The following is a 27,319-nucleotide window of genomic DNA, read 5'->3' as shown; positions in this document are numbered from 1 at the left end:
CCTGCGCTCCCGCTCCTCCGCCGGCTCTCTCTCCGGCCTCCCTTCCCTCTGGTTTCAGCCCCGGCCCCCGCCTTCGGGCTGCCGGGTGGCCGCTGCTCGGTCATGGCCAAGCTGCTGGCTCTCACCGTCCTGGGGCTGGCTCTGGCCTTTTTGGGGGAGAGATTCGTGACCTTCAGGTGAGCCGGGGGCCCTGGGAGCCGGGAATGGGGGGGACTCAGCCCTGCTGCTGGTCTGAGGACGGCGGGCCCCGGGCCACGGGGAGGCGGAGCGTGGAAGGGACGGCCTGGGGCCCGCTCTCTGCCCTCTCCGGAGCGCTCTGCCTGCGGCCAGTGCCAGCGAGCCGTCTCTCCTTCCCTGGGGCCGACCCATCGAGCAGCTTCGGAGCGCGGGCGCGGCCTGCCTCCGCACGCCTGCCTCTCCGAGCCTTAGGAGAGGGTCTTGGGGACCAAGGATGGCGTCGGGAGCTCCTCCTGGGCAAAGAGCAAGGGGTGCGCGTGAGCGCACACGCTCACGGGGGGGGGGGGAGGGAAGGAGAGGGAGAGGGAAAGAAACAGGAGGATATTCAAAAAGACGCCCAGACTTTGGGAGAGAGAGCAGCTCCCAGGACCCCAGTAGGGGAGAGGGACAGAGCCAAGGGCAGGCCTGGCAGCAGCTTCGAACCCTGCCCACCCTGGCTGCTTAAAGCCAAGACCAAGGCTGCAGGCAGGAATGGGGGCGGGGAAAAGGGGGGGGGGTTAACATTTAGCAAGAGCAGAGCAGCTTCTTCCCAGGGCTCGGGGCTGGGGCTGTTCAGGCTTCAAGTTCTTATCTAAACAAGTACAAAAAGAACTCGAGAAACTCCCTCCCCGTGGCCTTTCCTGCTGGCCATTGAGGGTGCCCCTCCTGGCTGATAAGAAATGGAGCCAGTGCCAGGGGCCACAGGCGGCCGTTTCTCTCCAATGATACTTGCAGATTTTCCTGGCTCACTTTCTTATTGTGGCCCTGCTGGGGCACTAGCAGAGTGCAGGCTGTGGGCACCAGGGCTGCCAAGTGACCCTGCCTGGGCACGGGGGCTGGGCCATGCCCTTGCTGGGGAGTGGTGCTGGGGCACCTGGCTGAAACACCTCAGCAAACCGAAACAAGGAACCGGAGGCTGAGAACTGAAATCTGAGCTCTGGGCTCTAGCTTCCCAGGACTCTGAAAGAATCTCGCCCAAGTTTGGGGAGTTAGTTGGGTTTGGTTTTGATGCCAGCTGTGGGGTGTGTCAGGAGAGGAAGGTGACTTTGCCCTGTGACTTATCACTTTGCTTTGATCGCTGATTAATTGAGGAGCCACACACAGGCTTTGACTTGTGCTCCTGTCCACGATTTCACTTGAAACCAATTCTGTTAGTCCTATTTTACAGATGAGGAAACAGGCTGAGTAAAAGAAGATGATTCCCCCAAGCCTCAAGCAAGGGAATCAATTAATCAATATCTTGATGTTATTAAGCACCTTCTCTGTGCCAGGCACTGAGCTGAGCAGGGGACTGCGATCATTATTGTTGTCCATACGCCCCCCACACACTGGAGTCCTCCTAAGATATTCCCGGATTTTGGGGGGCTCATTTTTTCCCTGCTGTGAAATTGTGTTTTTCCAGACAAAGGATGAATATCCCCCACCAGGTGCACGCAGTAGAACCTCCCAAATGCCACCTAGTTCCAGGGCTAGGTATGTATGAGATTTGTCTTTGGGCATGGGGAGGGGGGCAACATTCCCTGAACTAGACTCATCCATGTGGGAAATTGGGTTTTCAGTTTCTGATCAGGGCCCGGCCTTTTTCCCAATGACTAGAGGCCCATAGCACATAGCCTTCCCCTTCCCAACACCCCCACGCATCTCAGGCCCTGGGCGCCTCTCCCACTGACACTGTAACAGCCTCCAGCTCACCCTACACAGTAACAATACTCACGTATCAGGGGACACTCGGGGCTCCCCAAAGTCACACAGTGCATTTCTGATGACATCTTTGTGAGATCAATTGGAAAGTTGGAGGATCAGGCCCATTTCCCAGACATGAAACTGAGACTCAGCTGAGAGGTTAATGGCTTGTCCATGGTCACCCAACTGGTCAGCTGGACCTGATATTTGGTCATCTGTTTCCATTTCCTGCCTTCATGTTGTGCTGCCCCTGCTCTCGGAGACCTCTCACCCAAGATACCCAACAGCATCTTCGAGATGTCCAGGGATGGAACTTGCCCTCCCTTTCTCTGGCAATCCATCCTGAATTCTGAGTAACTCTCACATTAAATCCCTTTCCTGGATGAGAGTAGATCCACCCTTTTGTGGCTCTCTGCTCCAGCCCCACCTTGTCAATACTCCCTTGGGGAGTCAGTCAATCGAGTCCAGTTTCTACAGAAGTCCAATCCTGTTCCAACTCTCTCTCTCACTTGTTTCCTCCTCCCTCCTAAGTGTTCTCTGAGCTGGCTCCAAGCTTCTCTGTAGCCCTCTCCTCCTCCTCTCTCCTCCTTGGAAAATCATAAGAGATTCTACTAAGGGATCCATTAAGATGCTTTAAACCTGACCAAGCACTGGCCAGTCCACAAAAGGTCTAGCATGGCCCTCCGCAAAGCTTCTCTTCCATAGGAAAGTCACTTCCCTCCAATGGCAGTCATTCAGAGAGAGCTGGTCAATGAGAAGTAAATAAACTGAAATCAGATGTGAAACCAAGGCAGGGTGAGCAAGCCTTTGCCTCAGGACATCAAAAGTTACAGTGTTGGCAATATTTTTTGGCTCCTTCTACAAGTGAAAACTGTGTAGTTTGACCTTGGTTAGCAAGAAGAAAATTAGCTCGAAGAGGAAACTCTTCAATGGATTTCTTCCCAGGCCCACCCAGCCCTACTCCCTCCTTGGCTGCATTTCAACCAAGTCACCTTTAAAAGCTGCTTTGTAGCCAGCCACCTTCTCTGGTGCTTGCTCTGGGACCCTTCTCTCCTCACCTCTCCACCCTTGCCCTACCAAACAGATCATTGCAGCTCTAAACAAGTTCTGAGAGAGAGTCCCCAATGAAATCTCCAGGGATGGGTTCATTGGCCCAAGGCCATACCGGCACTCCACCTTGACTTCTGGTAAAAGTTTTGTCATTGCTATTCAATGCAAGAAATCATTATTAAGCCCTTATCTTCACATCAGGATGTTATCTTTATTTCCTTCAAAATTCAGCTCAAACTCCCCCTTCTTTATGAGATCATCCAGATCCCCATTACCTTGCATTTACTTATATTATTCTGGAAATACTTTCATTGGCCCTCTAATGGATTATAAGCTCCTTGAGAGGAGGGATTCAAGGCTTGCCGGGAACTGGCAAGTTTAAAGTATTTAATAATTGTGAATTTAAGAATTGCTTTCTTGTGATTTGTATCTGACTAGCCTATGTACCACTTGAAATGTCAGGGTGAGGTGACAATGGATGGGATCCAGGTGCTAGGTGTATCACTAACATACTTATTTTCCCGGACTCGTGTGATAGCCATTTGGAATCATTTTAGACCCTACTGAGGTGATGGCTCCTGAGCATCTCAACCATAATCACTCAAATCTTCTGAGCACACATTCTTTCCAGGTCATTGGGGAGGGGGAAATGCACAAACTTATGCTATTGGTGGCTCCAGGCACCCAGGAGTCGGTGATTTTTCTTGCCAGAAATCCATTTCTTTTACTTTGGTCTGGAGCCTAAATAGTTCTCCTAGTCTCTGACTATAATTTGTAGAATAAACAGCCCCAGGGTTGGATTTCTAGAGCTCTGGCCAGGAAAAACCATGAACTAGGACCAGCCCAGTTTGACTGTATTGGGTGATTTGGGGGAACCAGCACCAGTTTACCCATTTACCTCACCTTAGGCTGTAAAGTCAGGGCAGAGTGAGAAGGCAACTTGTGCAGTATAGGGAGACCCTGGGTAATGTCCTGAAGAAAGGGTAAGCCCAGAAGCTAGCAGCAGCAGGGGTATACGTTGTGCATCAAGCATAAAGCACAGTTTTACTTCTAGCATCTGGGCCAGTCTGCAAAGGAATAACCAGAGAAACAATCCCAAACTAATGGGGAGTCTAAAATGTTGTCATTGAACCAAAAGAGTTTTCCAATTGCCACTTTGTGAGGTAGGAATGGGGACAGTCTATTCTAATGGAGATCCAAATCCAGATCAGAAACGTGCAGGGCTCAGAACAGGAAATGGCAATCCGACATTGTCCTCAACCAGACCTCTTTGGAAGTATTCAAAGCTCTTTTCCCTGTCACCAAGATTCCAGAATAACAAAACCCTCCATAAGATCAGAAGTGCCACGGAGCCCCTGCCCTAACATCATCCAAATCAGTGAATACACAGGAAGAATGGAGAAAAAAGAAAAAAACTCACCATTTATAAGCTATCATGGTAACAGGGATGCTTAAGGCACAAATAAAGAAGAACGACTCCAAAATATCTATAAGCAAAACCTTAAAGAAAAGCACTTTGGGCACAAAGTCAACTAAAATTCCTGAGAGAAATGAAGCAAGAAAGTTTAAAATGTTTTCCTAAAAGGAAAGGAGAGTTCTGGAGGGGGAAAATGGAAAAGCAACTAGAGCTATGGATGAAGAATTGAAAAGGGAATTAACACTTTGTCCTAAGAAGCACAAACCTGTTAAAAGCACTCAAATGAAAACTCAAAAAGGACAAAATCAAAGCCAGTGACTCCACAAAGTAACATGAAGGAAATGTAAAGTATCTCATAGAAAAACAACTAACCTAGAAAGAAGGTCAAAGAGAAAACTAATCAAATCATTGGACTATCTGAGCCTCCTAACCAGAAAGAGGCTACCTATCCTTTTTTCAAGAAATCAAGAAAACTGCTCATTTCTTTTAGAACCAGAGGACAAAGCAGAAATAGAAGGAAACCATTAGTCAAAAGAAACTTCCAAATGATAAGTCCCAGGAACATCAGAGACAAAATCCAGAGCTTCCAGATAAAGATAAAAATGCTGCAAGCAGAAAGAACTCAAGTCTATAGAGCCAGTCAGTGTTAAATCGCACATGATTTAGCAGCCTTCACTCACTATAAAGGAGAAGAGAACTTGGAATATAATATTCCAGAAGGAAAGAATAACTTAACCCAGCAGAACTGAGTCCAAAACTACAGGAGAAAAAGTGGATCGTTAATGAAATAATGAAATGAAATGTTTCCAGCAATCCTGATGAAAAAAAAAAAAAAAAAAAAAGGAGCTATGGAGAAGCTTTGACGTTCAAACACAGGGAAGGAAAACATTTAAAGGCCAAGTCAAAGGAACAATGATAAAAAACTAAACAAGGATCTACTGTTTACATTCAAATATGGAGAGGTATTCCATGTGTTTCCCTTGAGCCCCATTACCTTAGGGGTCAAAGAGGGAGCCCAATTGGACATGACTTGGAAATGGCTATTAGGTTTTGATGATTCTGGTCGGGGAGGTTGGGAGGGAGTGGAAAGAAAGGAGAACTTAGCTAGAACTTAAGTGGTCTCATTCAACTCAAAATCTAGGCTTGGGGGCAGTGAGAACATTGAAGAAATTTCATTCAATTGATCTCTTATAAAAAAGGCAATTTTAAACTCATAAATTGCAGATACCCAAAGCAGGACTATGCCTTGTCAAAATATGCTTCTCTGTCCTTGGAGCTGCTGGCCAGGACCCCTGCCCACTGTAAAGACATTTTCTTCTCAGCTCTTTATTTCTCTGCCAGGACTGACTTCTCAGTGCCAATAAAACTTTCTTTTTGCCACTTAAAAAAAAAAGAAAGAAAAGTAAGAGTGGAGAAAGGAATACACTGGGGGAAGGAGGAAGGAAGGGAAAGGAAGGTTAGAGGAAATTATCACACAAAATGAGGATGCATTAGAACCTCACTTTCACCTAAACTGCTAATGGAAGGAAGAACACATAAACACACACAAAGTTGGATACAGAAATCCATTGCACTTAACAGGGAAATGGGAGGGAAAGGGGGAAGGAAAGTTGGAAGGAAATTAGACTTAGGGAGGGACTAACCCTAAGAAAAACAAATTATGTGGACGCACAAAAATATTTATGTCTCTTTCAGAATCAACAAAGAATAATACCCAAGGAAGTGCCCATAAATTGAGGGAAGGATGAACAAGATAGTCCTAGGTAGATGAATATTATGATGCTGAACTCATCAGCTTAGTGACTGAGCAGGATTCCAGATTTCCCAGTAGGGAAATCTTGAGGCCCACCTGGTGATGAGAGGAGAGCTCAGAATGCAGAATAAGACCCATGTTTAGGACAGCTTCAAGACAGGAATTTGTTTTAATAGACCATACATGTCTATGATGAGTTTCATTTTCCTTGTGTAGAGTGAGAAGGCAAATCGTGGCCAATTAAAACAAATATAATATTTTTTTAAAAGAAAAGGGCCTCAAGAAGCTGGAGCACATCCAGGGAGGGCTGGACTCTCCCAAGTGACAGAACTACTTTGTGTACCTTCCTATGCTGTTGGAACACTAGGTTATCAGTTTCCAGTCCTTTAGCAGAGGGAGTGGGCTTTTTCTGGTCAATCAGGAGCAATGGGAGGACATTTCAGAGGGGCCAATTGAGGCTAGATGTCAGAAAGAACGTAACAGTTTAATCTAGTTAGGTATGAAAGGGGCTACTTGGAGGGTGAGGTAGGTTCATGCATACATGCAGAGGCTGGATGGCCACTGTGTGAATGTGAAAGATCTAAATTTTTAAAATGTTTTTATTTATTTATTTAAAGCTTAAATACAAACTAGAAAAAGAAAAAATGGGGAAAATTGTCATGTGCACAGCAGACAGTAAGAGAGGATTCAAAATATGTAACAATGTGTTTTCATTTCAAGAAAGCATATGTAAATAATAACATTGTATTCAGAACTGTCCATGTTTTCTTTACTTCCTTGGACCTTTTCTTTTATTTTCTGCTGGGTGCTTTTTGCTTTATTCTTTTTTTGCTGGGGTAATTGGGGTTAAGTAACTTACCCAGGGTCACACAACTAGGAAGTGTTAAGTGTCTGAGGCTAAATTTGAACTCAGATCCTCTGGACTTCGGGGTTGGTGTTCTATCCACTGCACCAACTAGCTGTCCCTTACTTTATTCTTTTAAAAGTCCTGCAGAGCTAGTCAGGACCACATCACACATGATTTAGCAGCTAACACAATAAAAAAGAGCATTTGGACTACAATATTCCAGAAGGAAAGAATAACTTACTCGGCAAAACTGAGTATAATATTTTATTTTCCTCCCAATTACATGTAAAAACAATTTTTAATATTTTTTTAATTTCGAGTTCTAAATTTTCTCCCTCCCTTTCTTTTTTCTTTCTCTCTCCCTCCCTGAGATGGTAAGCAGCCTGATATACATGCACAATCATGCAGAACATATTAGTTATTTTTTGGAAGAAAACTAAGAAAGAAAGAGAGAGCGTGCATTCTTTAGTCCATATTCAATGCCATCTGGAGACAGATGGTATGTTTCATCATGAGTCCTTTGGGATTGTCTTAGATCATTGAATTTCTGAGAAAAGCCAAGTCATTCATAGCGGGGGGGGGGGCATGGAACCCTTCCTGACCTCCCCTCAGCTTTTGGGCCAACTATGGAAAGCCCAAAGTTCAGGGAAACATCCTCAAAGTCTCCAGACCATTCTGTTCTCCCTTTAGCTTTCATCACCCATGGGAAACCTGGAGTATGCTGATGATAGGTGCTCTCATTACGTTTTTGTAGTCACCAGCTAGAAATCAAGCCATTCCCATCCCCAGTACCTCCTATTCCAGTCCCCTTTTATGACTTTCCCTCTTTCCCTCTTAGAATGAAACTTCTTGAGAACATGAGGAAGTCTCTCTCTCTAAGCACCAAATCTCTGAATATTATAACCTATGTAAGGTCTTCATCGCTTTATCCCATTGGAGTGTTCTGTAGTGGAATCCCCCTATGTTTCCTCTTGTTTCACTCCTCCCTTTCCTTCTGTACCCATTCTGCTGTAGCTTTTCTTCTTCTTGAGAGAAAGCAGAAATTATTTTCTCTTTATTATTCAACTTTGATTTGATTAGGTTACATCAAATATTCCCTTCTATCTCCTCAATTATGCACCTTCCAGTTGTGTAATTGAATCCCCACAAAAAAGCATTGATTCACCACTAGGCAGCTGGCTCTCCCCTTTCTCCACCATCACATCTATTTAACCTGGTGTTCATTTGTTGATTTATTTATTTTAAATGAAATAGCCTTTATTTCTTTTTTTTTTCTTGCTGAGGTAATTGGGGTTAAGTGACTTGCCCACGGTCACACAGCTAGGAAGTGTTAAGTGTCTGAGGCCATATTTGAACTCAGGTCCTCCTGACTTCAGGGTTGGTACTCTATCCACTGCGCCATCTAGCTGCCCCTCCTGGTGTTCATTCAGAAAGTTGTCATCTTTCTCAGTGCCGCATTTATTTGCTTTTCTTGTATTTCTGTTATCTGGGATGTTTGCAAAGCAAATGATTTGTTCAGCTCTTACATTCTTTCTTCAGATATTTCAAACACTTATTTTTCTTTAAAAAAAATGAAAGTCCATCTTTTTTCATTTATAGTTAAGCTCAGATTTGGGGATAGGACACCTTAGACCTTTAACTTCCTTTGCTCTTTGTAACCCATTATTCCATTCCATCCTTCTAGAGGACTGCAAAGGACAGATCACACATTATCTCACCTACTCTCCTCAGTAATTCTGTGATAGACACATGGTTATTCTTATCTCTTTTATTAGATGGTGAAAATGATGCTCAAAGATGAAATATTTTGTCCTTTATTTCACAATTACTAAGTGTCATAAACTGGAACCAAATATAGATCATCCTTGTTTAGCATCCAACTTTCTACCTACCACAAACTGTTTCTATGGAAAATGGAAACTAAGAAATCAACTCAATCACCTTTTCAGGTTTGTATCATTACAGATAACTTTAGTCATATAACAGATTTCTAATCATGAATATTCTTTTCAGAGTTTATAGCAATGATTGATAGTGACTTTATTACTGCAATGCATGAATTGCATCTGGAACTTTTTACTCAATGGCTGTTGTTGAATTAGATTAAGCAATGTGGGAAGTCAAAATGATGAAAACAAACCATTGTATGCACATTTTCAAGGGAAGGATATTTTACTTACTATCATCAACTTACCCCCCATCTCAATGAATATCTCAATGACCATCATGACTAAATAGTAAATCTCTCTATTAAAGTAAACATTAAAAGAAAGTGATCAAGTTATATAGATTAGAATAGATAAAAAGAATACAAGTCAAAGAAATGTGCAGAGAAAGAATTAATTAAGATGGAGAGGTATTTGGGGTTTCAGAGATGAAGAATCAAGGAGCACAATGCTATCTGACTCTCCGGGTACCTGTGGCTCCAAGGAAACTTGTTATTTTCCCTTTGACAAATCTTTAGGTATTTGTTTTTTTGAGAAGTCTCTTACATCAGCTTCCTGGAATTCAAAAAAGTTTCTTCTCTCTTTACCAGCACCTTGGTGTTGAAGACTCAGTTTTTTCAAATGAAAGTCATGCATTACAGGGCTGTCTCTCAATAAAGTTGTCCCAGGCTCAAGTGAAAGAGATACACATAAAACACATAACATACATAATAGTACATATAAAATGTGTAGAGGGCAGGATGATTGATTTTTTTAAATTTAATTTTATTTAATAATAACTTTGTATTACAGAATCCATGCCAGGATAATTTTTACACAGCATTATCCCTTGCAATCACTTATGTTTCGTTTTTTCCCCTCCCTCCCTCCTCCCCCCCCCAAGATGGCAAGCAGTCCTATATATGTTAAATATGTTGCAGTATATCCTAGATACAATACATATTTGCAGAACCGAACAGTTCTCTTGTTGCACAGGGAGAATTGGATTCAGAAGGTAAAAATAACTTGGGAAGAAAATCAAAAATCAAATAGTTCACATTCATTTCCCAGTATTCCTTCTTTGGGTGTAGCTGTTTCTGTCCATCATTTATCCAATGAAACTCAGTTAAGTCTCTTTGTCAGAGAAATCCACTTCCAAGGATGATTGATTTAAACAAGATGTTAACTTAGTGGAATTGATAAGATAATGATTATCTAGTTTAGCCTGGTGATTAATAGTTCTCTAGTTCAGTAACCCATTATTCTATTCTGTACTTCTAGAGATACAGAAGAATTTTGGACTGTTAGAATTTCCTTTCCTTTATATTTGAATATATATATATATATATTTATACTCTTCTATGGAAGAGTAGAACACCTTGGTCACTTGCAAAATTTGTTGTTTGTCATTGGAATTGTTCAGTTTAACCATTATGTGTCTTAGAGTTTGCAGCATAGGTTCTTTCCCCATGAGTGATCCATGCAGTTTGTGATTGTCATTTTGTTTTCAGTGATCAGACATTTTAGGTGATTTTCTTGTATTATTTCTTGCATTATTGTTCAAGTTTTTTCCTAACTTGTCATGTTCTTCTGGAAGACTTATAATTCTTTTTTTTCCCCTATGCATCGTGTCTTTGTGATCGATGTTTTAGGGAGATCGTTCCCATTTCTTCTTCCAGATTGTCCTTCACTTCTTCGTTTTTGCATTTTCTTTAAGTAATTCTCCCTTTTGTTTCTTTGGTGAGATCTGTGTTCTTGGAGTTGTGCTTTTTATTCTGGCATTTATCTCTGCTGTGCAGGCCATAAATTCTGCTTCGCCGATTCTTATTTCTCTTTTAAACCACTTGGGAATTTTATGTTGTGGTTCCATGCTCTTTTGGGATTCCACTGCTTTCTCTGCCTCATTAAGTGCTGATTTATTTTCCTTTGTCTTGAAGTATTCATCCACAGATTCCAGATTTGTTTCTCTGACCTAGAAGCCGCATTCTCTTCTGTCATTCATATTTCCTTGTTGGTTAAGTTGTTCTTCCTCTGAAGATGCTAGATAATTTAAAATTGGACCATCATGGTCCACCCTTAGATCACCCAGTTTCTGACAATCTCTACCCTTTGATGACAGTTTCCCAGCTCTAGAGACTGGATCTCAAATCGCTTCCCCTCATGCTGGGCTTCAGCCTCTGTCTCAAGTGACTTCTGGGGGCTAGAGTGGACCCAGATGGATACATCGGTTTTGTCCTGTGTGTTGTCTCAGTTCCCTTTGTTGTCCAAGGCTCTGAACTCTACTACACCCATGGACCACTGCTGTGCTGCTCTCCCAGCCAGGACGAGTAAGCTTCTTTCCTTTTTGTTTTCCAAGGTATGGGAAAAGGTAGGAATAGAATTGAGATCTCTCTCTGCTCCTTGAACAACTTTGTAGCAGTTCAGTAATGGAGGAGCAGTTCTGAGCACTCACCTTTTCTGCTGTTAGGTCATTAAATTGTTACTTCGCTGGTAAAAAAAAAAAAAGGGGGGGGGAGGGGGGAATCACATTACCATGTGCATAGCAGAACCTGAGGGGATTCAAAATATGTAACAATAAATTTCCATTTCAAGAAAGTGTATATAATAATGGAACACATTGTTTTCGGAACTGTCCATCTTTGCTTCTTTATAGGTTTTCTTTTGTTTTTTTGTTTTTACTGTGGGCTTTTTACTTCATTCTTTTCCCCCCTTTCTTTCCCTTCATCTCCCTTAAGCAGTCTTTAATTAAGCATAGATATGTTTATACATATATAAACACACATGTCCATGTACACACATGATATACACATGTATATATACTTACAGGATACATATATAGACACATATGTGTTGGAATCTTTACAAACTGCTAACTCATTAGAGTTGATAGATTATTGATCTGATTTTACAAGAAGATGGTTGGGGCCAGAACCTGAAACAAGGTACTAAGTAGAACTAATTGATACAATGCTTGTGTTCACACCTGTACTCATTGGAGTTCACGCAATTTCAGGGTTTAGTATGAGATATCCGAATTCACACCTCCCTTGAAGCTCTTAGGGCCAGAGAGCACTATGGGAGAAAATCCATAATCCCTTTCTCTGATATATAAGAAAAAAGCAGAGACCCAGTTAAGAGAATTCAGCTGAGTTACATGGAGAGTGGAGCTGAATTTAGATTGAGAGGGAGCGTCAAGTGAGTTCAGCCAGAAGCCCTCTCTGAGTGAGGAGTTTTCTTAGAAACAATGACTGGGGTCCGAGAGCAGCACTCTGGGAGATTGAGAGCCAGAAGCCCTGTCTCAGAGGCAAGACAGATTCACCTGTGTGCTGGCTGGGCTGAAGGACAAACCTTTGGCTTTGGAGACATTCGGAGGGAGTTCTTGGAACCAAGCAGAGAGAGAGGCCTCTAAGCTAACCGGGCTATATTGGAGGCAATAAAAGATCTGAACTTTTAACACCTGGCTGCGTTTTGGGTGATTATTACTTTCAACTGAAACTGAGGCTGCCTCCAGAAAACCTCCCCTGAGAAACCTGCTCGCTCCCAGAGAGAACCATTATTATTTTAAAGAAGAAAAACACCACACATATGTACATGCATATTTACATATTATCTCATTTCCTATCTGAGCTAACTCTCCTACTTTACTTCTACCTACTAACTTGCCTTGTTGTTATTACTTAACACTCCCTCCAACCCTGACCCATGAAGCCTCTCTTATCACTCTCATTCTTTCCCTCCCTCTTTCTCCTTTCCTATTAATCTATACAACTTTCTATATCCCATCTTATCCTATTCCCTCTCCCCTTATTTCTTCATAGATTTTGGAGGGTTCTTTACTCTTCTTGGTGTGTGTGTGTGCATGTATGTATTTGTATATATGTATCCTGGCTCTCACACCTCATTCCTATAGCATATGCATTGTTTTTACCTTTTCCCACACAGTTTTGGCTTTTTAAGAAAATATTCAACTGTACCTCAGTCTTTCTTTTGGACTATCCAACAATTGTAGATATGTGGTTTACATTTTCACATATGATACATAAACAGTTGGTCTTTATTAAGTCCCTTAAAATTAGTTTTTGATATAGGCTCATATATATCAAATTTTGTATTCTGAATTGAATATAATTTTGTTTGCAACAAAATCCTGAAAATCTGACAGTTCCTTGAATGTCCATTTTTTTCCATTCAATATTATATTTAAATTTGCTGGATATGATATGTTCTTTTGATATATATATATATATATATATATATATATATATAGAGAGAGAGAGAGAGAGAGAGAGAGAGAGAGAGAGAGAGAGAGAGAGAGAGAGAGAGAGAGAGAGAGTATTCCAGGAACTGCATTGTTTTGTTATAGCTGCTCATAGATCTTGTGTGACTCCAAATGTAGTTCCAGCATATGTGAATTGTGTTTTTTGTTTATTTCTCTGTTGTTTGTTTTTGTTGCTTGTAAAATTTCTTTTTGATCTTAGGATTTCAAAATTTAGCAATCATGTTCCGGCACATTTTCCTTATTGGATCTATTTCAGGTTGTAATCGGTGGATAATTTTTTTACTTCTACTTTCTCCTTTTGTTCTAACACTTCAGGATAATTTTATTTAATATTTCTTGTATTGTATCAAGATTCTCTTTTCTCATATCTTTCATGTATATAAACAGTCTTATGTTTTTTTTTCTTTTGTTCTGTTCTTCAGATCTGTTACTTTTCACATTATCTTCTTTTTTTTCATTCTTTGTGTTTTGTTTTATTATTCCTTGGTGTCTTATAACTTCCCCTTGCCCGATTCTAATTTTTAAAGAATCATTTTCCTTAAGCTTCTATATTTCCTTTTCTAGTTGGCTGACTTTTCATAATTGTCTTGTTTTTCTTGGATTGTTCTTTCTCTTTTGTCTCCTCATTAAAAAAATAATAAGCACTTGTTAGCATATTCACCCCTAATCCTGGGGTAGGGGAAATGGTGCCTCTGGAGTTACTTCAGTTCCCCCCTCTTGTGTGCAACCTCAAACCAAGAACTGCACTCTCCTGTAAATGCCTGCAAGCAGCAGCGTCCCTGCCCTGCTGCTTCTACATTGACTGGGTGTATGCTGGTTCCTTTTTGTCCAGGGCCAAGTCTCAGCAGCACAGCTGGGCCCATTAGCAGATGTTCCCTCAGTCTTCCTGGACTCAGACCCCCTTCTCCCCCACCACCTCCTACACTGTCACAGAGATGAAAGTTCCTGTCATTAGGCCTGGGGCTCCCTTCTAATTAGCCCCAGGGCTCAACTGTTTCAGCAGACCTCCTGCCCCACTCCAGTTTGTTCTTCATGGGTCTACATTCACCCTAAGGTGTAATTTTGTTTTGTTCATGGAGGAAATCTGGAGAGCTTGCAATTTTCTTTTCTTTTTTTCTTCCTTTCTTTTTTGGTGAGGCAGTTGGGGCTAAGTGACTTGCTCAGGGTTACACAGCTAGACAGCTTAAGTGTCTGAGGCTGGGTTGGGAATCTTCTTATCCGCTCTGCCATCTTCCCACAAAAATCTCTCTTTGGTGGATTTTTTTCAATGCAGATTTAATCCTCACATACAAGGAAAAGTGTTATGTTTTCTGGTAAAATGTAAATATTCGGGGATAAGTCATAGAAAACAAATATCACAGTGAAATGGCAAAAGCTACACAGAACCGGAAAACTACTGAGATGGAATCCCACGGGGTGGGAGCCAGCCTGCAGACCTTGGGAGTTCCTTATCCAAAGTGAAATTTTCCTTTTAGAAGCTTAAGCTTTTGATCATTTACCTATTAATAGACCCAACGAGAGCTGATGGTTAAGACTCTGACAAGTGTACAGTATGCGTCAGTTATGCTTGATCCCTTTCTCCATTTCCATATTTTAATATTTGTTTTAATGCCAATTTTCCTGTAAAGGAAAACAGGCTGCAACGATATTAATAACGGATTAGCAGGTAACACTGAGCCTTCACTCTGGTCTCTGTGAAGAGGAGCCGGTGAAAGACAGAGAAGTGCAGGGGAAGGAGAGATTGGGGCTCCCGGTGCTTCTCCTTAATGCTTTGAAGTGCCCAGACTTGGCCCATTTACATAGGCTCTGTATGGAGGGAAATCATACCTGAGTTGTGCTGGTGTCTGCCCAGGCCTTCAACCTTCAAGGCTGGGGCTGTTGGGGGAATAAGCACATGCCCCATGGTGGGGTTGGCAGTGACCCAGCCCAGGGGCCCCCATTCTGTGGCAGGAGAATCCTCAGCCCTGCCACTGACCCTGGTCTTCTCCCACAGACAATGGCTCGGAGGATATCGACATCCTGCCCAACGGGCTGGTCTTCCTCAGCACCGTAAGTCACTGCTCTCTCCTTAAGACCCACCAGGAGAGGCCTCATTGTGGGAGGTGGGTATATAATTGGGAGGCAAAAGGGCAGAGGCAGGCAGGCTCCTGCCCACAGATGCAGCAGGAACTTCTCCCTTGGTGGCCCCTTCTGGGGCCTCACAGCTAGGGAATGCCATAGTGTCCAGAACCTGGGTTTGCAGAGAGAAGATCTGAGTTCAAATTCTACCTCAGCCACATTCTAGTTGTGATTCTGGGCAAGACATTTCATCCCATTTATCTCAGTTTCCTCAACTGTAAGGCAGGGACAAAAGGCCTGCTTCTGCCCCACCTTTTCTCTTTATCTTTATCAGATGGATAAAGGCGAGATGGACCAGGCAGCCTCTGAGAGAAGCCTCTCAGAGCTCCAACAACAATACCTAGCACTGGTAGAGCCCCCACTGTGTGGCAGGCATTGCACTTAATTTGTGATCTAGGTCTGGAGGCTTCGGTTCTCAGGACCATGGACAGCGTAGTTCAGAGCTCCTGTCCCGGGCTGGGAGCACAGCCTCCCAGTTGGCTCGCAGACTTCTGGAGTCTCCTCACTCCCCCCATCCAGCCAATGCTGGACTTGTTACTGCTCTTCTCCAAAGCCTTCAGAAGCTTCCAGCTGTCACTCAGTCCCTGGGATCCTTTGTTAGCTATAGACACAGTGTAGAAGGAGCAAGACTCTGCAGCCTGGCCCCCAGTGTCCCCAGTGTCAATGCTGATCACTGCCCCCTCAGACTCCCCCACCCTAGATGCAGGTTATACCCTGAACAGGGGCTGCGCTGGGTCCTGGGGCTGGAGAGCACTGCCTTTGTCTAGCTGGAAGATCCTGGAATACAGCTTAAGTATTTGCCAGTGTTGACATGAATTTGCTGTTCTCTGTGTTTGGAAGGGGTTAAAATATCCAGGTATGCCCAGTTCTGCGCCTGATAAACCTGGAGCAATCTTCCTGATGGACCTGAAGGAGGAGGAACCGAGGGCCTGGGCCCTGCCCATCAGGAATGGCTTTGACGTGCAGTCATTGAACCCTCACGGGATCAGTGCCTTCGTGGACAAAGGTAAGATGCCTCTGGGCACCCGGGCAGGTGCGGGGTGGGCCCCTCTATCTGACTGCTGTGCTCCCTGCGTGGGGAGCACTGGGAGGAGGGGAGCAGGCTGGGGATCGGCCCTCAGCTCAGTCCTAACCCCAAGAACACTCAGATTTTTGCCCATCACAAACCCCTCAGAGAGTTGCTCAGAGGTGGCTCCAAGCCCTTGGGTGATGGGCAGAGTGCCCATCCCTAGCCCCAAGGCAGTGTGGGAGGCAGCCCCAAAAGTGACAGCTTTTAAAAGTCCCAATAGCTTTCCCAATAATTTGTTCTGTACTTAAAAGAAAAAGCAATCTGTACACAACTGAGATTTGTGTTTTCCAGGAAATTATCTTTTTTCCATTCAACTTTGTTTATGGAATTGCTCATTTTATTTGGTGTTTAAGTTCAGAATAAAATGTTTTTTTTTTAAAGCTTCTCTCAAACACCTGGCCCTGCTCTCTCACTTGGCCCATTGCCATGAGCTCCTCACTAGTCTCTCAGCCTCAGGTCTTCCCCAATCCATCGTCCCCCCAACTGCCAAGGTGAGCCTGCTAATTCTCATCAATTCTTAACTCGAGGAGCCCCCACTGAGTCCCTGTCCCGCCAGGCTCTTTGTCACCATCTGGTTCGGGGGATGAGCTTAAAAGCATCCGGGGGCAATGTGTGCACTAGCCAGGGAAAGGGGGACTGACAGCAGGACTGAATATGGAGCATGTAACAGGAGAGAGCAAGAGGGATCCACAGATATCTCTAATGGGGGATGGCAGCATATGGATGTCTACACAGAGACACATAGAGCACGTATGGACACGGAGACATTATATTAGAGAGAGAAGCAGGAATGGGGGTCCTTGGGTCCCAAATGATCCTGCTTAGGAAGGTGGGGGAAAGGGTTAGGGTTAGTTAGTGGGGATAAACTGGGAGGGACAAATTCTGCCTCTGACACTACACTTGTGACCATGAGTCTCCGTTTCCTCAAAGTGGAAAGCCCCAATCTCCCTCCCAGCCTGACAAAGGGTGGCAGCAGGAGGACGGGGCCTGAGGAGTGGGGTGGGGGAGGGGGAAGGCCATCCTGTGCAAGGGTCAGGGATCAAGCCTTGGATGGAGGGGGAAGTACAGTCATGACCTTTCTGCACTTGGAGGCCAGCAGCCAATACTAGCAGCACAAAGGACAAAGGGGGGAGGTGGGACAGCTGGCAGGAGGTATTCAGCAAGCCCCGGATGAGGAGGCTCCTGTGCAGAGATTCCCCTGGTCAAGTGCTGGGGCCGAGACGGATGGGCAGAACCAAGATGGCGGGGCAGCAAGGAAGAGTACAGCCGAGCCCCACCCCCAACAGCTGTACACACACAGATCTGGGAAATGCACCAGGAGGGTCCATAGGGGGAAATCCAAGGAAAACACATGACCATGGGTCATTGTCCATGGCAGGGCAGCATAGGAAGACAGATAGAGCTAGACAATGGGGTGGTCTGGCTAGGAAAGATGACGCAGAGCAGTCTGTATGATCCAGGACAAGACCCACATAGAGGAGCTGACCCCGGTGGGACACAGGAATGAGTGTCACTCACTACTGAGTTCTGGCTCACAGATCCAGCACAGAGCAGGGTCCCTGGGTCAAGGTCAAGGGTAAAGAGTGGTTCTGGCCCAGTCTGGAGCCTGAAGGACAATAATCAGGGGTCAAATGCCAGACGAAAGGGCAGCCTCCAGTTCGGTCCCCTGGAGCTAGCAGAGCAGTCAAGCCAGCTGATGGGTGAATCCAGCAGCAAGTGTGTGGCACTTCAACCTTGGCCATCCCACAGATGTGTCACTCAGACCCAAACCCAGCTCAGGAACTTGCTGAATTCTGGCCAAGAGGACGGTGATCAGATTCGGTCCTGGATCAGACCACTTTGGGAACAAGGGAAGTTAGGAAGTGGGCTGGAAGAATGAGCAGGGGGAAAAGAATCCCGCCAAAAATGTATTCTGTTGTAGGGATTCTAAGGGCAGCTAGTGGGCCCCAGAGTGGCCGGGCTGGAAGCAAATGGCCGTGTCTGCCTAAGTTCAAATCCAGTCTCAGAAGCGCCCTAGCTGTGAGATCCTGGGCCAGTCCCTTCACCCTGTTTGCCCCGGCTTCCTCTCTATAAAATAAGCAGAAGGAAATGGCCAACCATCAGTATCTCTTCCAAGAGATCTCCCCAATGGGATCAGGATAAGTCAGGACTGAAAAGAGCTGAACAACAAGAAGAAAGCCACACACCCAGAAGGAAATGATTGCTAAACATACATGAATAAAGCTTCAAAGAAAGCTAGAGCTTGGTCACGAGTTCAAGATTCCTGGAAGAGGTGAAAAAGAAAAGTTTTGGTTTGGAACAAGAGAAATAAATTCTTTCCTGAGAACCAAACTCTGAAAATTCAACTGACTTGGGAGAAAAACAAGTTATGCTGCTCCGGCTCGTCGCCCACCTCCTGACAGAGCCGCCGGGCTCGTGTAGGGGCCGTGGCCAACGTGGGATCTGTCTGCTCGCCGATCACTTTCTCCATAAGGATGAGGGCTTGGGAGGGAGCGAAGAGAAATTCTCCCTGATGGAAAAGATATCCTAACAATGTAATAACAACGTTTGAACTTGTTGAACAACTTCCCCGGAGGAAGTTACGCTTTGCCCCTGCAGTCTGGCACTGCTGCTGCTCTCACTCAGTCTTGCCTAGCTGGGAGTGTTTGCCCACACTTGTTTCCCTCGGTCCCCCACCACACACAGAGACAGGGTGGGTAACTGAGGTTCCAAGAGGGGAATGAGGGTTCAAGATGGGGGCCTTCTGGGTAATCACAGAGCTGGAATCAGAAGCTGAATCTCCAAACTCCTTGTCTGGGAGTGATGGGGGTGGGGAAGGGCTGTGCTGCCTGGCCTAGACTTCAGACCCCAGGCAGGTGTGAGTCCTTCCCTCACACCCAACACCCAGAAGGCAGGAAGCCTGGGGACAGGAAGGTAGCTCACACCCCCTCTATCCCTCCATGCTCCTTTTATCCATGCCTTTCTAGGTGTGCCCCTCCCCATCCCCTTTCCTACAGCCTCCCCATGCATGCCCTCCTTTCTTTTAGTGTATTTAGGGGGCTCCGGGGGGTCCACAGCCAGGGCCAGCCCACAGCCACCCGGGCACAGGTGTATTCTGCTAAGGGAAAGGTAAGCTCCTCAGGGGCAGAGGTAGAACCCAGAAACTTACATAAACATTATCTTAATGAACACTCATTGGACTGGACTCTGACCCCCTCCCCAAGCCCACAGGGGCTTGGTAGGGATTCACAGTATATTCGGGGGTCTGCATCTTTATATGGACCGGCCATCTTGCCAGCTTGAATGTCAGCTCCTTGCCAGAGGGGACTGGTCCCTTCTTTGTGCCTGGGGGCTGTGCACAGGGAAGGTGCCTTAGAAATCCTTTATTGAGCAAAATCTAATAAGAGGAAAATAAACGAGGATGAATGGCTCTTACACTTTAAATGAAAAACCCACCATAATAATACCTCAACTCCCAAGCGCAGAATAAAGAAAGTGTCCTTATGCACAACTGACAAAGATCTAATGGGCTTAGTGGACCATCAGTTTAACATGAGCCAATGGTGGGAGGTCCTGGAGAGAGGTGGGTTTGGAGGGAAAGATAGTGGACTTCTCTGGGTCGTGATGAGTTTGATGAGTAAGCCGGTGGAAACGTCCAGCAGACAGCCGGGAAAAGAGCCCGCTCCCGAGGCCGTCAAGGAGGGAGCTAAGCAGGATGGGCCCCCACGGGTGCAAAGGGGGCAGGAGACAGAGAAGCACCGGCTTGTTTTTCTTGGGGCGGAGCAGCCGGGGCCCACACACAGGAGGTGAGGCCGGAGGACAGGAGGAAGGAGGCTGCTTCTGAGGCCGTCTCTGTCTTTCCCCCTCAGACGGCACCGTGTACTTGTATGTGGTGAATCACCCGCACAAGAAGTCCACAGTGGAAGTCTTCCGGTTTGGAGGCGATGCTCTCTTCCACCTGAAAACCATCAGGCACAAGCTGCTCTCCAGGTACAGAAAGGGCCTGGGCTCCTCGGGGGGCTCCCGTGGCCCCCAACCCTGCTCCAGCACAGGAGCTGCCTGCCACCCAGCCGTCGAACCTCTCCCCCAGCTGCACCTCCGTTTCCTCCCTGAAATTTGAGGGAGTGAGATTTCAATCCATCAGCATCTATCAAGCTCCTCCTGCCTGTCTGGCCCTAAACCCCGCAAAAATAAATACAAGCAGCCCTGCCCGCAAGGAGCTTACACTCTAACGGGAGGAAGAACACTAAGGGGAGCCAGACTGGGCCGAGTTGGAGAGGAGAGAGCCATGGCCCCGGGCATGGCAGAGAGGCTTCGGGAGGTGAAGAAGGAAGCCGGGATCGGCTCTTCTGCCTTATGACACAGTCCAAGTTCCCTCGGGGGACGTTCTGATCCTCCAGCTGCGGCTGGTGGGGGGGGTGGAAAGGCAGGTCAGAGCCAGAGACCTGAGTTCAAGGTCTGCTCAGTGACCGCCCCTCCCCCCCACCCCCACCCCCATTCTAGACTCTGGCCCTGCTTGAATAGAGGAAGGTCCACTGTCCAAAGCCCCTCCCACCGTCCAATCCCCTTCCTGCTCTGGACCTTCTGCTGGACTTTTTACGGCATGGATACATCCGGCCAGCCCCTGAGCTCCCTTGGCAGGGGGTCTCCCAAGCTCTGATGGGGAAGGAAGGGAAAGGGGGACAAACAGGAAGGAGAGATGGGGGGAGGTGGGGGTGGCTCCTTCTGGCCCCGCTGTGCAGCCAGGTAGGACCAGGTGGTCAGCCCCCTGCCAGCTCTGTCCCGACAGGCCATGGGTCAGTAAGTCCCCGGAGGTCCAGGGGACCCTGAGGAGAGAGAAGAGCTCGGCAGTGTTGGGGGGGGGGAGCTGCTTTCCTGATCCAGGCTGAGCTGGCGGGCAGCCCGTATACTGAAGGGCGGAGCAGGGCTGAGCTGGCTCCAGGGAGCCCTTGGGAGCGGCAGCTCCGGGGAAGTGAGGGCAGCGAAGGACACTGGCCTGGGGGCTGCAGGATTTGGGGAGGCCGAGGTCCTCACCCGGCCCAGGCTCCTTTGCCTCATTTAGCCTCATTGTCCAGGCGTTTGGGGCGGTGGTAGAAGGCACGGCTGGACCGGCCACAGACGCTCCTTTCGCTCTGGAAGAGGTGGACGGAGACATAGAGCTCGGGGCTGGTTGGGACTCTCCCAGAGGTGACTTCTCTGCCCCCCTCAGCCAGGCTTCCTCAGCTTCCAACCGCTCTTCTGGGGGGCCCCCGGTGCCGTCCAGCCCAGATCTCGGTGGCCAACGGTGCCCCGGAACCGTCTCGATGGGACACCCACAATGCCGGCGTTCTCACTGTGGCCACTTTTCAGTTTCTGCTGCGGTTTCAATCATCTGTTCAATGTTACTATCTGTGTGTGTGCATGTAGCATGTAAAATATATACACGTCTATTGAGAGAAGGGGGGAAAGAGAGGAGGGAGGCAGGAAAGGAGGGAGACAGAGACAGAGAATGGGAGCGACCCAGACACACACACAGAGAAGGAGCATCGGGGGTTCTGCCCAGGACCAATTAAGAGTCAGGGAGAGCCCCTTTATTGGGGCTCCTTCCCACGCCGATAAAAGGAGATCTGTGTGGGACTGACCCGCAGCCCCCCCACCCCATGTTGCCGCCTCCCCTCCACTTTCTGCCTTCCCCCTGGCATCCCGCCCACAAGCCCCTTCTGCAGGAAGCTTCTCTCAGCTGCCCCTGGCGCTAGCGACTCCCCTCTGAGACCATCTCCTCGTCATGTTGTCACCTCCAATCTTTTCCCGGACTCGGCGCGCGGCTCCCGGACCGGATCACGAGGACGAGCTGTGTTTTTAGCCCTTCTGGGTATCCCCAGTGTTTGGCACACAGTAGGTGCTTAGTGAATGCTTGTCCACCCCCTGACTTCCTGGAAGGAAGAACATTTCTGGAGTTTTTCCCTTGTGTCTATTTTAACAGATAAAACTAACAAAGGCCAAACTCAACGTTTGTCTCTTAAGTGATGGGCTCCATTTAACTCCTTGATGGTGGATTCCTTTTTATTTTGAAGTGAGAGTTGTGACCCCTAACCTATCACCTTTCTCTTTCTTGACCATTCAGTGTTCTCTTTTCTTGTTTATTTGTGTTCTTTTAGCACAGACGGGGAGCAGGGGCCAGTAGAACTAGAGTCCTGGGGCTTATCAACTCTCCAGCTTCCTGGGCTCCTAATATATGTTACATCATTATTGCGGGAATGTCCAGAATGAATTGCTGGAGTCTGAGTGTGAGCCAGATCCTGCATTTACCTTCTCTTCTTCTCTGCTCCCCCCCCCCCCATTGCAGTGTGAATGACCTTGTGGTTCTAGGCCCGGAGGAGTTCTACGCCACCAACGACCACTATTTCACCAATGAGTTCCTGGCCCAGCTGGAGCTCTTCCTGGACTTGCAGTGGACAAACGTGATCTACTACGGTCCGGGCCAAGTCAAAGAGGTGGCCGCCGGCCTCAGCTTTGCTAACGGAATCGCCATTTCCCCGGACAAGAAGTACGGGCGCTGCTCTGGACCCCCTGGCTCGCTGTCCGGGGCTCCTTGGGGTGGCCTGTCGGGGTTTCCTCCCTTAAAAGCCTGTCAGCACCTGAGCAGGGAAGCACGGAGTCCACGACAGGTTCCGCGCTAAGGCTCCATCTAAGGAAGTGGCGCAGATGTGAGCCCTGACCCGCAGCGTCACTGGGGGGGGGGGGGGGATGTGGAGCCTGGAGAAGGGAAGACTCGGAGGAGGGGGAGAAGTTGGAGTCTGTGAAAGGCCCTGGAGAAGGAGGAGAGCGAGTGCCCTGCGCCCTCCATCTCTTTATCTTCCAAGCACCCCCCAACAACGACAAGGAGGGCGCGCGGTTCCAAGGCACTTCACACATAGTCTCTCATTTTCTCCTCACAGCGGAAGGGGCAGTGGGGAAGTGACCTAGCCAGCATCACACAGCCAGCACAGGCCCGAGGTCTTCAGCCTCTCCTTTGCCCTCAAACTGCCTTCTCCCTGTTTAAAATGAAAGATCTTGAAATAGAATGAAAATGCCCCTGAATCACACTGGCAAAAGGCAGAGCTGGGAGACCTGTCTCTCCCTCAGAGCCCCCGGGGAAAGACTTCATCCCCACACCCCCTAGACGTGGAGGGCACAGTCTGCTCCAGGCCCCCTGGAAACAAACCTCAAGCGGTCCGAGATCCATCCCGCAGCACTTTTATTTCCTGGTTCAAGGAAACTTCAGATCATTTAACAGCCATTCTCCCTCACGCATGACAAAGGGAAAAACTATCCAGAGCTGAGGCTCCTGCGGGCGGGGACAAGGAACCCACTACAGCCACGGCAAGAGATGGGAGAGGCAGGAGAGGCAAGGAAAGGAAGGAAATTCCCTTCATTCCCTCCTGGCAGCCCTTGTTCTCATGACAATTTGCTGACGTTTAGTGCTCTATAAATACAGTCTCATTGGATCTTCATGCCAGCTTGAGGAGGGAGCTGTTTTATCCTTATTTTATAGTTAAAGAAACAGAGGCAGGCAGCGATGAAGTGACTTGTCTAGGGTCATTCGCCCAGCAAGTTCCTGAGGCTGAACTGGAACTCAGGTGTTCCTGATTCCAGGAGCAGTGCTCCGTGCCCTCGGGCATCACCCAGTCCTCTGTGCCCTCGGGCACCACCCAGTGCTCCATGCTCTCAGGCACCACCCAGCGCTCCATGCTCTCGGGCACCACCCACTCCCCTGTGCCCTCGGGCACCACCCAGCGCTTCTTGCCCTTTGTAATTTTTCGTACTGTTGGCGGTCATTGCCCCTTCTCTCCAGGATACAGGCGGGGGAAGCGGGGTCCATCCTCTTTTCCCACAGAGGCAAACATCTCTCTTTTGAAGGTACGTCTACGTAGCTGCGGTGACCGCTCACAGCATCCACGTTATGAAAAGGCTCGACGACGAGAATCTGACTCAAGAGAAGGTAATGAGCTCTGGGACGGTCAGAAGGTAACTTCCAGTGGACTGTGGAGCAGGGCTTGGGACTCGCTGCAGGGGATGAGGGAAAGGAGAGAGCTCATCCTCCACCGAGGGGTAGTAAAGTCCGTCTGGAGATGGATCAGGAGAGACTAGGGCCCCCCTAAACCGGGAGAGAAGAGACCCAAGGGGTACATGTGGCCAACAGTGTTGCTGGTAACTTCGGACGGGGTAGTTTCAGTGGAGTGGAGGGAGAGGCAGCAGGGCCCTGCGATCGGGACTTGCCTCCTCCCGGGAAACGGAAGGGCTGGCCGGGGGACGAGGGAGGAGGAGCTCTCACAAGGCCCTTTCACTTCCAAGGTTCTCCATTTGGGCACGTTAGTGGATAATTTGTCTGTGGACCCCGCCACGGGCGATGTTTGGGCAGGATGTCACCCTAATGGCATGAAGCTGCTGCTGTACGACCCCGCGGACCCCCCTGGATCAGAGGTACGGCCTCCTCTGTGCTCGTGGGCCCAGACATGCTCAGAAATACAGGGTGGCCAACATGAGGACTGGAGGGCTCTTGATATCGAGGGAAACTGAGGAGATCGTGGAGAGAAAAGAGGCCCAAGCTAATGGAGCTAGTGGGGCAGCGGCATCACCTGGGGGCAAGAATGGAGGAGATCGGACATGAGCGAGGGTGGGGATGATAGCCAAGGGCGACCTCTGGAGAAGAGGGCAGGACACCAAGGTACACGAAGAAGCCTGGCCCGGTCATCCCTTGGGGAAAAGCCAGGGAGAGGGGGGAGAAGAGCCCATGCGGAGGGAGAAGGGCAGAAGGAGGAGCCTCCGGGGATTTTCAGACAAGTGAGGACCTCTCTGGGAGGGTGGGGAGAAGGGACAGAGTTTGGAGCCCCTTCTGTGGGAAGCTGGGCGGGGGGGCTGCTTGGGAAGTGGGGGAAATTGCTGTCCCACAGTAATGGTCCGGTAGAGATTGGAGAACAGGTATGTGCAGTGACTCAGCCTGAGTTTGTGATTTCCTTTAGCAGTATGAGAACAGGAGACAAGGAGGGGGCGATGAGAAGAATCCAAGGGTGGGGTCTGACAAGGAAGAGGGCAAGGGCCTGAGGGACTTGAGATTAGGGAACTGGGCAGTGTGGATTTGGACTGATTCACCAAGGGATCAAGAGAGAGCTGAGGAGAGGACGGCCAGGACAGGGAGGACAACCCGGGAAAGTGATGAGAACTGGAGGGAAAAGAGGGCACGAAGAGGGGCAGAGTTGTGAGAACTTGGGATGGTGGAATAACAAAAGGAGACGATTAGGTGAAGGAACTTCCGAAATTCTCATGAGGCAGAAGCCATTTAGGTGATGGCAAGCTCAGGAGTTGGCCCGTCCCGGAACTTCCGCAGGCTCAGGGGGCTCCATGGTCTGCGTCCATGAAAAAACCAACCCCATAGTTCCTGAGCCCCGGCCACGGGGTTTTCTTTTGCTGTCAGCCGTAGGATTTTAAGGCTGTCATTTAATGAAAGAGCAATAGTTAAATACTGCAGGGGCCCAGCTCCCCGAAATCATAGCTCTCTTTTAAGCTAGTTAGACTTAAAGATTCTGGGGATACCCGAGAGCAGCAGGACATTCCCCTAAATCCCGGCACACATTCCTACAGATACACACGCCCTCAGGGGGATTTGGGGCCTACGAGATGTGCTTGGAGAGGGTCACCTGGGAGGCACCCGAGGGAGTCGGGGAACACATGAAGAGGGAAGCCCCCAAGGTGGTCACAGCCAGGTCACTGTCCTTCCAAAGCTGCAGGGCCCCCATTGTCTCCCGGAAGCCACGAGGTCATTGCCCTTCTCCGGCCCCGGGCCCCTGAGCTCAGGATCATGGCTGGGGGTCCCGCTGTGGCCCTGCCTGGCAGCTGGCCACCTCTCCCTAGGCGTTGTGATCCTTGGAGGAGGCCGACCGGCCCTTTACACACTCAGAGTTAGGAGAAAAGCGCCCAGCGGTTTTTCTCCTCATGAGTCCATTTCTAAAGCCTTGTCTCTAGTCATTTTTTCTTTTCCAAAAGCTAAGTTTCTTCTCTAAAAATCAAGCTCTTTGGGGGCACAGAATAGTCAGCAAAGTTGTTTCTCAGATTTTTGGCCTTGAATTAATCACAGTTTGTTGTGCCGGGAAACTGACTGACAGTTAGAAATCCTCTCTGTGACTGCCTAATTTCTGATTTCCATCTATAGCCCCTTGCAAACAGTTTCACAGGGAAGGGTTCCCTCCCCCATGAAGACCACCTGCCAGTAGCTCCTTCAGCTTGGCGTATGAGGGAATTTGATTTTTGTTTTGTTTTTTTGTTCACGCAATTGGGGTTAAGTGAAGCCCAGGGTCACACAGCTGTTAAGTGTCTGAGGTCCAATTTGAACTCAGGTCCTCCTGACTTCGGGACCGGCTCTATCCACTGAGCCACCCAGCAGCCCCCGTACAAGTGAATCTGAGCAAGAAAAAAGTTTCAGTGAGGGGGGCAGGGTTCCTATTCTCTTACCCAGGGGGCCGCGCTCCTCCCAGGTTTTTATCCCCGGGTTAACATCAGTGGGCACAGGGCCAACCCTTGTCCAACTCCCTGCCCCACACCTCCAGCCTTCCGGGCTTGGGCCAGGGAGGAGGAAGGCGGCTGGAAGGGACAGACGCGTGTCCTTGCACCGAAGCCGAGGGCAGACCAGGCTTGTGGAGGACTCTGGGAAGGCAGAAGTCTCCGGCCACCACCCGCGAGCCCGGGGACTTGCTGCGATCCTAGTGAGAGCAGCCATGACCCCGGCGCCCTTTCTCGGTAGGTGCTTCGCATCCAGAACATCCTCTCCCCAAAGCCCACCGTGACCACGGTCTACGCCAACAACGGCTCCGTCCTCCAGGGGAGCACAGTTGCCGCTGTGTACAATCGAAAGATGCTGGTGGGTACGTTGTTCCACAGGACACTGTACTGCCAGCTCTGACCTGGCCTCCCAGGGCTGGCGGACGGAGGAAGAAGGGGTGAGGAGCACAAATAAAAAAGTACAGAAAA

The 27,319-nt window shown here is 48.0% G+C and overlaps 1 protein-coding gene across 1 annotated transcript; it reads left to right on the top strand.

The window, feature by feature from the left end:
• On the top strand, window positions 1–27,319 carry PON3 (paraoxonase 3). The gene is made up of 9 exons (XM_052000626.1): window positions 1–176; window positions 1,619–1,689; window positions 15,164–15,219; window positions 16,129–16,294; window positions 20,206–20,326; window positions 22,662–22,862; window positions 24,215–24,296; window positions 24,650–24,778; window positions 27,093–27,319. The coding sequence occupies exons 1-9, from the start codon at window positions 103–105 to the stop codon at window positions 27,249–27,251; spliced, it is 1,059 nt and encodes a 352-aa protein (XP_051856586.1). The 5' UTR covers window positions 1–102; the 3' UTR covers window positions 27,252–27,319.

The sequence above is a fragment of the Antechinus flavipes genome, chromosome 5, assembly GCF_016432865.1.
Source record: "Antechinus flavipes isolate AdamAnt ecotype Samford, QLD, Australia chromosome 5, AdamAnt_v2, whole genome shotgun sequence".
NCBI lineage: Eukaryota > Metazoa > Chordata > Mammalia > Dasyuromorphia > Dasyuridae > Antechinus > Antechinus flavipes.
This window is presented reverse-complemented; position numbering and strand designations above follow the sequence as displayed.

Coding starts and splice junctions, on each gene's coding strand:
- PON3 (XM_052000626.1), top strand. CDS start 103: ATGGCCAAGCTGCTGGCTCTCACCGTCCTGGGGCTGGCTCTGGCCTTT. Junction 15,220..16,128: donor GGCTGGTCTTCCTCAGCACC/GTAAGTCACTGC, acceptor TGTGTTTGGAAG/GGGTTAAAATATCCAGGTAT. Junction 22,863..24,214: donor GCCATTTCCCCGGACAAGAA/GTACGGGCGCTG, acceptor TCTCTTTTGAAG/GTACGTCTACGTAGCTGCGG.